Source organism: Macaca fascicularis, chromosome 16, assembly GCF_037993035.2.
Source record: "Macaca fascicularis isolate 582-1 chromosome 16, T2T-MFA8v1.1".
NCBI lineage: Eukaryota > Metazoa > Chordata > Mammalia > Primates > Cercopithecidae > Macaca > Macaca fascicularis.
The window spans coordinates 46,229,705-46,246,498 of NC_088390.1; the positions used below are offsets into that span (position 1 = coordinate 46,229,705).

Genomic DNA, 16,794 nt, shown 5'->3' on the forward strand with positions numbered 1-16,794 from the left:
GAAAGAAAGATCAGACTGTTACTGTGTCTATATAGAAAGAAGTAGACATAAGAGACTCCATTTTGTTCTGTATTTGAGATGCTGTTAATCTGTGACCCTACCCCCAACCTTGTCCTTGCAAGAGACATGTGCTGTGGTGACTCAATGGTTAAAGGATTTTGGGCTGTGCAGGGTGTGCTTTGTTAAACAAGTGCCTGAAGGCAGCTTGCTAGTTAAAAGTCATCACCATTCTCTTAATCTCAAGTACCCAGGGACACGTACACTGCCAAAGCTCGCAGGGACCTCTGCCTAGGAAAGCTAGGTATTGTCCAAGGTTTCTCCCCATGTGATAGTCTGAAATATGGCCTCGTGGGATGGGAAAGACCTAATTGTTCCCCAGCCTGACACCCGTGAAGGGTCTGTGCTGAGGAGGACTAGTACAAGAGGAAAGAAGGCCTCTTGGCGGGTTGTTGGCAGTTGAGATAGAGAAAAGCATCTGTCTCCTGCCCGTCCCTGGGCAATGGGACATCTCGGTATAAAACCCGATTGTGTGTTCTGTTTACTGAGAAAGGAGAAAACCGCCTTAGGGCGAAAGGCGGGACTTGCTAGAGCAATGCTGCTCTTTATGCACTAAAAAGGTTTACAGAGATGTTTACATATGCATATCAAGGCACAGCACTTTTCCTTAAACTTATTCATGTCACAGAGATCTTTATTCATATGTCTTACTGCTGACTTTCTCCCTACCATGATCCTATTATCCTGCCACTTCCTTTTCTTTAAGATGGTAAAGATAATTATCAATAAATACTAAGGGATCTCAGAGACCGGTGCCGGCATAGGTCCTCGGTATGCTGAGCGCTGGTCCCCTGGGCCCACTTTTTCTTTCTCTATACTTCGTCTCTGTGTCTCATTTCTTTTCTCAAGTCTCTCGTTCCACCTAACGAGAAACGCCCACAGGTGTGGAGGGGCAGGCCACCCCTTCACTTTCTATATTTATCCTTACATCCGTGAAAAATAGTTTAGAACTAAGGGGGTGGGGAGAGCACAGGGAGTTAGGATGAATTCAGCTTCTAAATTTGCTACTTGATCCCTGCCTGCTGTGGTTTGAATGTCCCCTCCCAAAGTCATGTTAAAATGTAATTGTCATTGTAACAGTATTAACAGGTGCAGCATTTAAGAGATAATTAGGCCAGAAAGGTTCTGTCCTCATGGATGGGTTTAATACCTTAAAAAAAAAAAGGAGCTTTTTCTTTCTGTCTCACTTGCCCTTTCACCTCGAGATGATGCAGCAAGAAGGCCCTTACTAGATGCTGGCACCTTGATACTTGGACTTCTTAGTCTCCAGAATTGTGAGAAATAAATTTCTTTTCTTTCTATCCAGTCTGTGGTATTCTGTTACAGCATCACAAAATTGACTAAGACACTGCCTTCTCAAACTAAGTTACCTGGCCATCCTTGACTCTAGTTTAACCTTAAATTCTCTGCCTTTATTCTCCCTAGATTTTTCACTTAAAAATTATAATACATATACATATATAAACATACACACACACACATATACATACATATATACACACACGTGTGTGTGTGTGTGTGTGTGTGTGTGTGTGTGTGTGTATTTTTTTTTTCTTTTTTTTTAGACAGAATTTCACCCTTATTGCCCAGGCTGGAGTGCAAGGCATGATCTTGACTCATTGCAACCTCCACCTTCTGGATTCAAGGGATTCTCCTGCCTCAGCCTCCCAATTAGCAGGGATTACAGGCATGTGCCACCATGCCCGGTTAATTTTGAATTTTTAGTAGAGACAGAGTTTCACCATGTTGGCCAGGCTGGTCTTGACCTCCTGACCTCAGGTGATCCGCCCTCCTCAGCTTCCCAAAGTGCTGGGATTACAGGCGTGAGCCAGCATATCCAGCCTAATCAATATATTTTTATAAAGCTTTTTGGGAACCAGATGTAGTACAAATATATTCATGTTATTTATAGATAAGTACATAAATGACTATATAAATGCACACACACACACACACACAGCAAAAAACAACCTGGTTATTAAATTGTTACTTTCCAACTGCCCTACTATTTTCACTCAATTGTTAAAGCAGTGGCATCCTCTTTCAGAGTAGCTCTTATATCTATCTTCCTAACAGTTTAGCTCATAAGCAAAAATGAACGTGAAAAGCAAATGTAAATACAGGTATACCAATATGTAGGTATTTTTATATAAGTACATATTGTTCTAAATAAAAATAATATGTCAAATTAATATTTATCAGATCCACTATTTTTCAAACACTAGAATACTATTACAAGGACAGTACTGAACTAGAAAATCAGGAGTTCTAAGTTTGCTTTCACCAATTAAATGTATGACCTTAGCCATATGAATTGTCTACACAGAATGTAGTATATGCCCAGTAAACGTTTGTCAAATGAATAAACAAAGGAACAAACAAATGAATACTTATTAATAATCAAGAGCAGAAGTTCTCAAGAACTACATCTAACCTGAGAGATATACAGCCTCTCTACCATATCCCCAAAGCCTCAATGGCATAACGACTCTATTTAACACTGTAGAAAAAAAAATATTTCTTGAAAAGGCTCAGTTGATCACTTAAAGCAAATTTATATCTATAGAAATCTCACCCTTCTACACGAGGGGAAAAAAAACACTTTTCAATGTAGCATTTAGTTTCTTCTTTAGATTAAGTGCAGTATAGCTTTAAAAATGAGAACCATAACAAACTAGTAGCACTGCAAATTTCTTAACATACAAATTTAATGCTGAACAATACTTTCAAAAACTACAGCTACAGAGTGAACAGGAATGTTTGCATTTTATTCCTCATCTGACATTCAGTGATGAATGTAAAATGTTCCCTCAGGGAAAATGGTTTATACGTATTACTCATAAAGATGTATTTTTTTTTAAGTCGAAGTCTGTATTGTACAAATAAAAAGATCCAACTTGTTACTTTGGCACCAGAGAGTCTCTTTTCCAAATGATTTAATAGAAAAGTTTCTATTCTCTTTATATGGACAGTTTCTTCTACCCATAAAATGAACTTTCAGAGAGTTCTAAAGCAATGCTGCTACTACTTAAATGACAACAGAGTCAAAATCAAATTTATCTTAGTGGAAGAATGGTATTCCTCCTAGTTACCATAAACTATTGCTCTGAAAGAAATGTGGGGGAAAAAAAACTAGATGAACAACGTTCTCACTCTTACCCTTAAACAAATGCTGCAGTTTAATCAAAAGAATATTAGTTTTTTCTCAGTGAAAATGTAAAGTTTTGAGTAAATCACCCATTCTAATAATCTAGTACAGGAAGAAAAACTGGCCATTAAATGTAAGGGGAAAAAAATGACCACTAAAATGTATGGTTTGAAAAGCTTTAGACATACATTTTTCTTTTTTAGAGACACGGTCTTGCTATTGGCCAAGCTGGAGTGCAGTGGTGTGATCACAGCTCACTGCAGCCTCAAACTTCTGGGCCCAAGTGATCCTCCTATCTCAGCCTCCTAAGTAGCCAGGACTGCAGGCTCACACCAACACCTGGCTGATATTTTTTGTTTTGTTTTTTTAAACACTGGGTCTTTCTATGTTACCCAGGCCGGTCTTGAACATCTGACCTCAAGTGATCCTCCTACCTAAGCCTCCCAAAGTGCTAGGATTATAGGCTTCTGCACTGGGCCTAGACTTCTATCCTGTTTCTTTCTTTCTTTCTTTCTTTCTTTTTGATTTTTAGTAGAGGTGGGGTTTCACCATGTTGCCCAATCTGGTGTCAAACTCCTGAGCTCAAGCAATCCACCCACCTAGGCCTCGCAAAGTGCTGGGATTACAGGTGTGAGTCACCATGCCTGGTCCTTATCCTATGTTTCTTTTATGAAACTCTGCAACCATTCTTTACATTATATTTTCACGCAGGCGAAGCTAAACTCTGTGATTATGAAAATATTTTCTGTGCCTTTGCTAATACATGTCTCCTCGGTCCAGAATACTATATTCCTCACTCCCACATCTACCAGTAGAAATCTAACCACCTTGGGCGGGCGCGGTGGCTCACGCCTGTAATCCCAGCACTTTGGGAGGCTGAGACGGGCGGATCACGAGGTCAGGAGATCGAGACCATCCTGGCTAACACGGTGAAACCCCGTCTCTACTAAAAAAACACAAAAAAAACTAGCTGGGCGAGGTGGTGGGCGCCTGTGGTCCCAGCTACTCCGGAGGCTGAGGCAGGAGAATGGCGTAAACCCGGGAGGCGGAGCTTGCAGTGAGCTGAGATCCGGCCACTGCACTCCAGCCTGGGCAACAGAGCGAGAATCTGTCTCAAAAAAAAAAAAAAAAAAGAAATCTATACACCTTTCTTTAATACCCACTGAAATACCAACCACCTCCTCTAGGAAGCTTCTCTGCTTCAATCACATATGATCTCTTCCAACTCTTAATTCCATTATCATTCTTCTTAATCGCTCTAGTGATTATAAATTTTGTCAAATAATGCAAGGATGTGTATACTTATTTTATACCATAACCCAAACTGAAATCTTCTTGAAAAGATAGTAACTTGTTCATTTTTGAATCTTTAACAGCACTTAGTGCAATACTCTGCACAAAAGTATGTACTCAATAATAATTTCTTCAATGGATTAAGTAAATAAAAATAAATGTGAAGTAAAGTTATGAGATTTCTCAGGAATATCTTAAATATAAGCAAGGCTCTCAATATAAGTATTTTGGTATTTTAAAGAAATTCAACTAAAGATATTTAAAGTTCTTTCTCAATACAAAATAAGTATTAGTATGTGGAATTAGGATGTATTGCTTTACAAGCAAAGCACAGAAATTTTAGTTTGTAGTTCTAAAATACTTCTAACTTCAAAGGCAGTAAGAAAGACTTGGAACAATAAGAGTTAGTCTCCATTCGTTTGTGTGTTTATTCATCAAGCATTTATGGAGAGCTTATTATGTGCAGTTATGATACCTCTACTACCTAAATTTCATAAATATAATTTCACTTTTATTAATATTTTCATATGCCATAGTCACAAATCTTTATTCTAATGGTTCTTCCTAACCTTTTTCTTACCCTGATAAAGTAATCCCTGGGATAAAAAGTTTATGATGGCCCCTAAGATTCCCACTCCCTATATACAACCTGCATAAACTTCTCCCCGTTGTGAGATAAAAATAAGATTTTACTCCCATGATTAGATTATATTATGTAGTAAAGATGAAGAGATTTTATGAATGTAATTAGTGTCTACCTTAATTGATTCTGAGTTAATCAAAAGGGAGATTATCTTGGGTGGGCCTAACTTAATCAGGTAAGAGTCCTTAAAAGATACAATGCCCCCCTATAGAAGAGACACCTTTGTTGGCTTTGAAGAAGAAGAAGAAGAAGAAGAAGAAGAAAAGCAGTAGTAGTAACAAGCTGCCATGTTGTTGAGAGGGCCATATGACCAGGACCTGAATGCAACCTTTAAAGCCTCACAGTCATCCTTAGTCAACAGCTCGCAAAAGACTGGGTATCTCACTCAGTCCTAAAATTATAAGGGATAAATTCTGCAAACAAACTGAGGGACCCTGGAAGCCAATCTTTCCCCAGTCAAGTCTCTAGTGAGACCACAACCACAGGTGACCCCACTGGAAGCCTTGTAATACACTGAGCCAGCTAAGCCATGCCCAGACTCCTGACCCACAGAAAGAGTAAGATAATAAATGTGTATTGTTTTACGGTGCTAATTTTGTGGTAATTTGTTATGCAACAACATAGAACTAATACAACCCATCTAATTATATTTCAATCCTGGTTCCTGATGTCCCCCTGAAATGAATTCTAATGTAGGCTTTCTGTCTTCTGCATGGTCAATGTCAAACCACTTTGAAATGGCATAGTATCAATACATTTAATAACTGCAGTCACTGTACTGTGTGAGAACTGACAATGGTACTGACAAAAGATTATAATAATGCGCTGGTTTGCTCTTATGTCTAGATTCTGAAACTCAATAGCAAATTTATTTTTGCTAATTTTATTGGATTTCTGATTTCAGCTCCAATATGTAAAGAACTGGAAGTCATCACACCTGTTTTACAACAGAAAAAAGTTAAACTAAAAATCAATGACTTTTCTGGGATCCATCTGAGAACTAAGGTCACAAGGCAAACTGCCACCCTGAAATCTGGAGAGACAGGTAAATATAGAGAATCATGGTCAAGACATGCTTACTAGGACAATGCCCACTAAAACACAAATTGACAGAAATAGATAATTTTAATGAATTGCTGGAGATAAAATGTTAACTAGTTTATAGGTAAGAAACTCCTAGGGGCTGTAATCTTGCCAGGGGGCCCACATTTTTTAAGATATTACCACCAAAAATCCCACCAGGTCCCCACAGTAAAGAGCCAAGAAAAATCCTACTGTTTCTGGCAGGAGGAAGGAAAAAAACAACCATTTTGAAATACGTCCAACGCATTCTCTAAAACAAAGGCCAGTCTGCCAGTAAGGAAGATTTTACCAGATCCTTATCCAATATGAGGGAAGGGATCATTTCCTAAACTGCAGTTCCCTGCTATTTAATCTTATGATATGAATGAAGAGTTCAGAAACACTTGTGAAGGTCACAGGCAAGGGACACAGTGATACTAAAAGATTGAGACATAATCATAGGATTAGAAGATGCTTCCCATTCCCCATACCTTACCACAACATCAACAGGGCTCCAGAACAACAGCAGAGGGTTACAACAGAGACAGCCAGCTGCAAGGCTCAGATTCTATTTAAGAATAAGCTTTTAGGGACATTGGAGAGTAACTCAAGTCCATATTAAGAATTAATTAAAGAGCACCGGTCAAGATAACTACAAGGTAGTTATAAAAGACAGTATAAAATGTGTTTTAACATAGATATAAAAGACAATATAAAATGTATTCTTTGTTTTTAATTTTTTTCTATCTGATTTGAAAGTCAGTTGCAAAAGGTAATAATTATAAATCTGTGTTGAGAGACATACAATGTGTAAAGATGTAATTTTTATGATAATAATGACACAAGGTAGGATAAAAAAACAGCTACATAGGATTAAAGCTTCTGCATTCTATTGAAAATTAAATTAGTATTAATCAAACTATGTAAGATATTAACTATAATTGCCAGGACAACCACTAAGAAAATAACTAAAAAATACACAGTAAAAGAAAAGCCAAGGGAATTAAAGTGACACATTAGAAAAATTTAAATGGCACATTAGAAAATATCTATCTATTAGATTCAAAAGGCAATGACAGAGAAATAGAGGGGGAAAAGGCACCAGATACACAGAAAACAAACAGCAAAGTGGCATTCATAGACACCAACTTATCACTAATTACATTAAACATAAATGGAGTAAACACTCCAGTTAAAAGGCAGAGATAAGCAGAATGAATTTTTTTAAATGCTCCAACTATATGCTGTCTATAAAAGACACACTTTAAATTTAGACACAAATAGGTTCAAAGTAAAAGGAATATTATTCAGCCATAAAAAGGAATAAAGTATTAATTCATCCCATAATGATGAACATGGAAACATTACACTATGTGAAAAAGACAGACACAAAAAGTCATATATTGTATGATTCAATTTAGATGAAATGTTCGGAAAAGGCAAATCTATAGAAACAGCAGATTAGTGGATACTAGGGAATAGCAGGTATGAGTAGGCAGTGACTGTTAATGAGTAAGGAGTTTCTTTTTGGAGTCAGAAAAATATTCTGGAATTAGACAGTGGTGACGATTACACAGCTTTGTGAATATACTAAAAATGATTTCAATTGCAAAAATGGGCAAAGGATTTGAATAGGCATTTTTCTAAAGAAGATGTCTGAATTACTAATAAGCACATGAAAATATGTTTAACCTCACTAGTCTTCAGGGAACTGCAAATCAAAACCATAAGGAGACACTACACTTTATACCCATTAGAAAGGCTATTATCAAAAAAACATAAAATAAATATTGGCAAAAATGTGGAAAAATTGGAATCCTTGTGCACTCCTAGTGGGAATCTAAATTATGCACTGACTATTAAAAAAAGAGTTTGGTGGTTCTTCAAAAAGTTAAATTTAGGCTGGGCGCGGTGGTTCACGCCTGTCATCCCAGCACTTTGGGAGGTTGAGGCGGGCAGATCACCTGAGGTCAGGAGTTCAAGACCAGCCTGGTCAACATGGTAAAACCCTGTCTCTATTAAAAATACACAAAAATTAGCCATACGTGTTGGTGCACACCTGTAATCCCAGATACTCGGGAGGCTGAGGCAGGAGAATCACTGGAACCCGGGAGGCAGAGGTTGCAATGAGCCGAGATGGTGCCACTGCACTCCAGCCTGGGTGACAGAGCGAGACTCCATCTCAAAAAAAAAAAAGTTAAATTTAGAATTATCACATGATCCAGAAATTACATTTCTAAGTATATATCCAAATGAATTGAAAGCAAGGTCACAAATAGATATTTGTACACCAATGTTCATAGCAGCATTATTCACAACAGGCAAAAGGTAGAAACAATCAAAATACCCATCGACAGATGAATGGATAAGCAAATGTGAGAGATGTATATATCTCTCTATATGCACACATATATATGTATATACATATATACATATATAATGAAATATTATTCTGCCATAAAAAGGATTCTGATGTATGCTACAAGATGGATGAACCCTGAAAACTTTATGGTTAATGAAATTAATCAGAAACAAAGGACAAATATTGTATGATTCCACTTATATGAAGTAGCTACAATAGCCAAATTCACGGAGACACAAAGAATACTAGAGGGTAACAGGAAATGGGGAAAAGGAATCTGGGGAGTTATTTTGTGGGAACAGAGTTCTTATTTGGTATGATGAAAAGTTCTGGAAATAGATAGTGGTCACGGTTGTCTAACATTGCAAATGTGCTTAATTGTACACATACAAAAAATGCTAAGGCCAAAGGCAGTGGCTCATGCCTGTAATCTCAGCACTTTGGGAGGCCGAGGTGGGCAGATCATCTGAGGTCAGGAGTTCGAGACCAGCCTGACTAATCTGGAGGAACCCCATCTCTACTAAAAATACAAAATTAGCCAGGCGTGGTGGCGCATGCCTGCAATTCCAGCTACTCGGGAGGCTGAGGCAGAAGAATCACTTGAACCTGGGAGGCAGAGGTTGCCGTGAGCCGAGATCACACCATTGCACTCCAGACTGGGCAACAAGGGTGAAACTCCATCTCAAAAAAAAAAAAAAACAAAAAACAAAACCAGAGTTAAATTTTGTTATGCATATTTCACCACAATCAGAAATGACAATAAATATCAGAAAAATAAATAAAAGACCTGCGAAGCCTCTGGGGATGTGGGACTGGGAAGAAAGAAGGAACAGTATTAGTAAAGGGAGCTGCTGTTTTTTCTTTTTTTTTTTTTTTTGAGACGGAGTCTCGCTCTGTCGCCCAGGCTGGAGTGCAGTGGCCGGATCTCAGCTCACTGCAAGCCCCGCCTCCCGGGTTTACGCCATTCTCCTGCCTCAGCCTCCCGAGTAGCTGGGACTACAGGCGCCCGCCACCTCGCCCAGCTAGTTTTTTGTATTTTTTAGTAGAGACGGGGTTTCATCGTGTTAGCCAGGATGGTCTCGATCTCCTGACCTCGTGATCTGCCCGTCTCGGCCTCCCAAAGTGCTGGGATTACAGGCTTGAGCCACCGCGCCCGGCCTGTTTTTTCATTATAACCATTCTAACATTATTTAATAATGTATAAGAAGTATTTTGATAAATTATTTAAAGCTAAAAAAGAAATTAAAATGAAGAATTCAATGACAAATAACAAATAAGAAAGTTTCTATGATATGTATTATAAAGGATTACTATCCATACTATATATTTAAAAGCCCATACAGATCAATTAAAAAGATAAATACAACCAACACAAGCAGACAATAAACAAAAAGTTTTAAAGAATTAAACAAAAACCTGCAGAACAATTAACTGACAAACCTGACAAAAACAAAACCTGACAAAACCTGACAAACCTGATAAAAACAAGCAATGGGGAAAGGATTCCCTATTTAATAAATGGTGCTGGGAAAACTGGCTAGCCAGATGTAGAAAGCTGAAACTGGATCCCTTCCTTACACTTCATACAAAAATTAATTCAAGATGGATTAAAGACTTAAATCTTAGACCTAAAACCATAAAAACCCTAGAAGAAAATGTAGGCAATACCATTCAGGACATAGGCAAGGGCAAAGACTTCCTGACTAAAACGCCAAAAGCAATGGTGACAAAAGCCAAAATTGACAAATGGGATCTAATTAAACTAAAGAGCTTTTGTACAGCAAAAGAAACTACCATCAGAGTGAACAGCCTACAGAACATTCTGTAGGCTCCCATCCCTACAGAATGGGAGAAAATTTTTGCAATCTACCCACCTGACAAAGGGCTAATATCCAGAATCTACAAAGAACTTAAATTTATAAGAAAACAACAACCCCATCAAAAAGTGGGCAAAGGATATGAACAGACACTTCTCAAAAGACATTTATGCAGCCAACAGACACATGAAAAAATGCCCATCATCACTGGTCATCAGAGAAATGCAAATCAAAACCACAATGAGATACCATCTCACACCAGTTAGAATGGTGATCATTAAAAAGTCAAGAAACAACAGATACAGGAGAGGATGTGGACAAATAGGAACGCTTTTACACTGTTGGTGGGAGCATAAATTAGTTCAACCACTGTGGAAGACAGTGTGGTGATTCCTCAAGGATCTACAACTAGAAATACCATTTGACCCAGCGATCCCATTACCGGGTATATACCCAAAGGATTATAAATCATGCTACTATAAAGACACATGCATATATATGTTTATTGCAGCACTATTCACAATAGCAAAGACTTGGAACCAACCCAAATGTCCATCAATGATAGACTAGATTAAGAAAATGTGGCACATATACACCATGGAATACTATGCAGCCATAAAAAAGGATGAATTCATGTCCTTTGCAGGGACATGGATGAAGCTGGAAACCATCATCCTCAGCAAAGTATCACAAGGACAGAAAACCAAACACCGCATGTTCTCACTCATAAGGCGGGAATTGAACAATGAGAACATTTGGACACAGGGTGGGGAACATTACACAGCGGGGCCTGTTTTGGGGTGGGGGAAGTGGGGAGGGATAGCATTAGGAGAAATACCTAATGTAAATGATGGGTGCAGCAAACCAACATGGCACATGTATACATATGTAACAAACCTGCACATTGTGCACATGTACCCTAGAACTTAAAGTATAATAATAAAAAAAAGAAACTATGAGATAATAAATGTTTACTGTTTTACGCCACAAAAAAATTAAACAAAAACCTGCAGAACAATTAATTTCACAATTAATCAAAGAGATAAACTAAATGGGAACAAAATATGTTTGAAGGATTTCTTGTGTCTTTATTTTTAATTGAAAAGGTAGAAGCAGAAAAATAATCTATTCATTTTGCTAATATATATACAATCACTAAAAAGTTATTTCAACGTTACAGTGTCTAGTCACCCAATTATAAATGTCTGTAACTAAAATTCATACTGTCTGCTATATGTATTCCAAGCCTAGCAGAAAAATGTCACCCAGACACCTCCTATCTCCCTTTTTGTGACTATGACTGGAAAATATAAAAAGGTTTTAGCAATGCAATAAGATTTTGCTTTTATCTCTTACATAATTGTGGAGTGAGTGCAGTTTCTATAATCCCATAAATAACTTTTCTTCCAATTTCCCAGAAGATATTTGTCTCCATATTTAAGAATTAAAAGTTTTACAAATTTTATTAGGTAAGACCAACTCCCTACATGTTTTATTGTATGACTTAGTGTCAAGTTTAATTACTAGTTTTCCTAAATATAACTGCTTGGTGTAGATGTTCACACTGGAATACATCTTGTTTTCTATTAAGAATTTTAAAAAATGTTTATGTCCATTTTATTTTTAGATATTCTTGTAAAAAATTATCTGATTATCTTTTTGAAAACAAATCCTTTAATTTATCTACAAGAGACTAATTGCTTTAGTGTATCCCTAGCTATCGAAGTACATATATATAAAAAGACAATAGAGGAATCAAAAGTATCAATATTATCATTCAAATATATTATTTCCAAATGCTTCTGTCCTTAGAGGTATAACTTCCTGTGGAAAAAAGAGAAGGAATGCCACTTCTCTACATTGGATTTAGGTTAGATTTTTATACAATGTGATGTTACTTTCAGGAATTATATGTGGTTTCAATGCTTTGAATATTAGGAGGACCAAAATATACTAAATACTTTCAAATTAACTAAAAAAAAATATTAAAAATCAGAGTGACTCTAAAAACAACAACAAAATTCTTCTGGCCAGATACATGAAGTAAAATGAGGGCAGCAAAGAAAATTTAGCTTAGATTAACTTTAATGAAACATTCAGAAATGTAATTTATGAAAATAAAAAGGAATGCTCCTTTCCTTTCTACTCTGAAAATATCAACTTGTCCCTAAGAATAAAAATAATGTACACATAAACACTTCTCCTATATAACTAACATTACTTGAAGACTTTCATTCTTTCAGATTGTTTTATTTTATTTTAAAGAGAGTCTTATTCTGTTGCCCATGCTAGAGTGCAGGGGTGCAATCATGGCTTACTGCAGCCTCAACCTCCTGGGCTCAAGCAATCCTCCCACCTCAGCCTCCCAAGAAGCTGGGACTATAGGTCTGTGCCACCATGCCCAGCTAATTTTTGTATTTTGTAGAGGCAGAGAGTTTCACCATGTTCCCAGGCTGGTCTTGAACTCCTAGGCTCAAGTGATCCTCCCAGCTCAGCCTCCCAAACTGCTGGGATTACAGGCATGAGCCACCATGTCCAGCCTTGCTCATTCAGACTTTTAAGTAAAACAGAGGTAGGATGATCAGGCAGTATCTTAATCAAAAAATAAGTAAAAGAATATATGATGTTTAGAAAACTATAATTAGGCCGGACGCGGTGGCTCAAGCCTGTAATCCCAGCACTTTGGGAGGCCGAGACGGGCGGATCACGAGGTCAGGAGATCAAGACCATCCTGGCTAACACGGTGAAACCCCGTTCTACTAAAAAATACAAAAAACTAGCCAGGTGAGGTGGTGGGCGCCTGTAGTCCCAGCTACTCGGGAGGCTGAGGCAGGAGAATGGCGTAAACCCGGGAGGCAGAGCTTGCAGTGAGCTGAGATCCGGCCACTGCACAACAGCCTGGGTGACAGAGCGAGACTCCGTCTCAAAAAAAAAAAAAAAAAAAAAAAAAGAAAACTATAATTATTACCTTGTTGCCTCTACCCTAGGAAGCTTACTGTGGTAATATTTAAATTAGCATGACAATGTTTAAAATGTAAATGATTATTTAAAGGCAAAAGAAACAAGAAACATTCTCTTACCTTGTAAGATGGCAAGAAACACAAAATTCCTTGGCTCACAGTCTGGCACACAGATAACAAAAGTGCTCCCACTTCATCTTGGAACTCAAATGTTTCAGTATTCTGGAAGGTAGCACAGAGATTCCGACCCTTGGGGCCTGACCCAATGGTACCAACCCAAACCTAGAATATGAATATGTCATTATTAGAGTTATGCCTGAAAAATGCATGGAAATTAATATTTATTTGGAAGTATTTACATAAAAGATCAAGCAACAAGTTTAACAAAAATTTATTTTTAAATTGTCAGGGGTTTTTCTATTACCTTTAATTAATTGTATACAGATTTAATTTATAAAAGTTTTGCTTTAGGTAGATCACTAAATTCTCTTAGAGTGAAAATTCTTTGAAAGCAAAACAGGTTGTATCTGTCTTTATTTACTTAATAGCTTTGCAAAATGTAAGCATGTAACAAATTTTTGTTAGGTGAATAAATGAACAAATGAAATGATGAATATATACCAATAGCAGAATCAGATAATTCCAAAATACTGGGGATGAAGGCCAGTATAATTTGCCATAGGCAAGTGTCAAAAATGACAGGAACTACTCTTTCAAAAATTCACTGGTGCTCAAAGATCCTTAGTCATAGAAAAAAACCATACCCACCACAGCTTACAGTTATTTGCAATTCTATCTCCCTTATATGTAAAGAGATGGAGAGAGACAGAAGAAATTGTGCAAAATGTTAACAAGTGATGAATCTAGGTGAAGGATATAAAGATACTCACAATATTAATATTACCTTTTCAACTTTTCTGAAATTTCTAATTATTTTGAAATACAGTTGAAAGAATCAATAGATGAATAAATTATCAAAATGTAGCATTGAGTAGAAAAAAACAAACGTTTTCCTTTGCTCTCACACCACAGCAATCAACACAGAAAACTTATGTGACCAAATGTGTGGGAGGTTTTCTCCACATACCAAGCAAACAATCAATTCTGCAACAGACATCAATTGGGTGTCCTCTAATTCAATTCAATTCTGACACTATCTACTGGAAGATAACTTCAGATCCCAGAGGTTGAGGGCTCAGTTCCCAAGACTGCCCCCCTGTTGCCAGTCACAGTTGTTTTACTTGTGCTTCTGACTGATCAGCTAGAAATCGGGCATCCCACAACCCTCTGCTTGGGTTCAATTAATTTGGTAGAGCTGCTCATAGAACCCAGAGACACATTTACCTACACTTATTGATTTGTTATAAAAGATATTACAAAGGATACAGATAAAGAGATGTATGTGGGAAGGGGCTCAGAGCTTCAATTCCCAGGCACATCACCCTCCAGGAACCTCCAGGTGTTCAGCTATCTGGAAGCTCTCTGAACCCTGTCCTTCTAGGTTTTTATGGAGGCTTCATTATGTAGGCATGATTGATTAAACCACTAGATATTAAAATAAATTTAACCTTTAGCACCATCTCCCCCAGGCCCTCCCCAGAGGTTGAGAAATGGGGGTGAAAATCCCAACTCTCCTATCATGTCTTGGTCTTTCCGGAGACCAGCCCCCATCCTGATGCTATCTAGGGGCCCCCTACCATTAGTCATCTCATTAGCATACAAAATATCACTTTGGAGATTCTAAGGATTTTAGGAGTTGTATGCCAAGAAATGGAGTGGAAGACCAAATATATATTATTATAAATCACAGGCATATACACACATGAAACATTATTCACCTTTAAAGAAGAAACTGGCACATACTACAACATAGATGAACTTTGAAGACATTATCTGCAACATGGACAAACCTTGAGGACATTATGCTAAGTAAAATAAGCCAGTCACAAAAATGACAAATACTTTATGATTCCACTTATATGAAGTACTTATAGTAATCGGATTCAGAGAAACAGAAAGTAGAATGGTAGTTACCAGGAGTTGGGGAAGGGGGAGAATAGAGAGCTATTGTTTAATGGGAACAGAGTTTCAGTTTTTCAAGAGGAGAATGTCTTGAGATTGGTTGCACAACAATATATACATACTTAATAAGACTGAGCTGTATACTCAAAAATGGTTAAGATGGCAAATTTTATGTCATGTATATTCTACCACAATTAAAGTTTTTAAAAAATTTAAGTTGAAGGAAAATATTATAGTATAACAGAATCCAGCTGCACAACTACATTATTATAATTCAGAGACATTACAGGTTAAATGGACTTCTGTGCAGTAGGTTGAGAACGTAGAGCCTGTAATAACATTCTTATGAGAAAACGTATGCTGAATTTACCAACTTCCTATATTTATCTGTGTCTCTAAAGAAAGCAACTTGAAAATGTGGAACATGTATTCTTCCTTCACTGCTGTTGATAGTCACATTTCTCAACAGGAACACTCTGGCATTTGGAAAGCACAATTCTTAGTTATATAGGAGTTTAGCATTCTAGGTTCCCAACTACCAAATGCCGTAGTTGCTCCCAGGTAATTGTGAGAACCACAAATGTTCCCACCATAAACCTGTGTATATAGCTTAACAAAGAACTAGCCTTGTGTTAGGCACACAGGTGATGTTAACTTAACCACTTTAGCATTAACCACAGCTTAACATCACCTGTGTGCCTAACTACTTTAAAATACTTCATAAAAAGAAACCAGAAGGCATAATGAAAAATGATAATATATACATTTCTACAAAAATTAAAATAACATTTAGTAGGCATCGTTATAAAACATTAAAATCTTAAATCATAGGACTCATAAGAGTACGTTTTAATTCATTTCAGATATTCAAACGTGCTGAACACTTGCTAAATACCAGCTATTAATCTAGGCACAGAGGAAGAATGTGAATGTAAAAGGAAGAATCAGGATACACTATAGTCTAATGGAAAAGAGAAGCATAATTATACAAGCTGGGCATGGTAGTAAATGCCTGTAGTCCCAGCTACTCAGGACGCTGAGGCAGGTGGACTGCTTGAGCCCAGGAGTTTGAAGCCAGCCTGGGCAACATAGCGAGACCTTGTCTCTAAAAAGATAAATAAAGTCTGGCCAACATGACAAAACCCCATCTCTACTAAAAATACAAAAATGCACAAAGCATGGTGGCACACACTCATAATCCCAGCTACTGAGAAGGTTGAGGCAGGAGAGTGGCTGGAACCCAGGAGGCGAAGGCTGCAGTGAGCTGAGATCGCACCACTGCACTCCCGCCTGGAGGACAGAGCAAAATTGTGTCTGAAAAAATAAAAGTAAAAATAAAAATACAGAGATAAATAAATTAGATATAAATAGGCCGGGCATGGTGGCCTGTAATCCCAACACTTTGGGAGGCCAAGGCAGGTGCATCATTT

At 37.4% G+C, this 16,794-nt stretch overlaps 1 protein-coding gene across 4 annotated transcripts in view; it reads right to left on the reverse strand.

Moving 5' to 3' along the window:
- BRIP1 (BRCA1 interacting DNA helicase 1) overlaps positions 1–16,794 on the reverse strand; it is a 180,926-nt gene that overhangs the window by 85,656 nt on the left and 78,476 nt on the right. For all 4 annotated transcript variants that reach the window (XM_045375116.3, XM_005583892.5, XM_015438383.4 and 1 more), the window contains one exon: positions 13,463–13,624. In XM_045375116.3, coding sequence (XP_045231051.2) covers positions 13,463–13,624 — 162 coding nt within the window. The remainder of the gene's footprint in view (positions 1–13,462; positions 13,625–16,794) is intronic.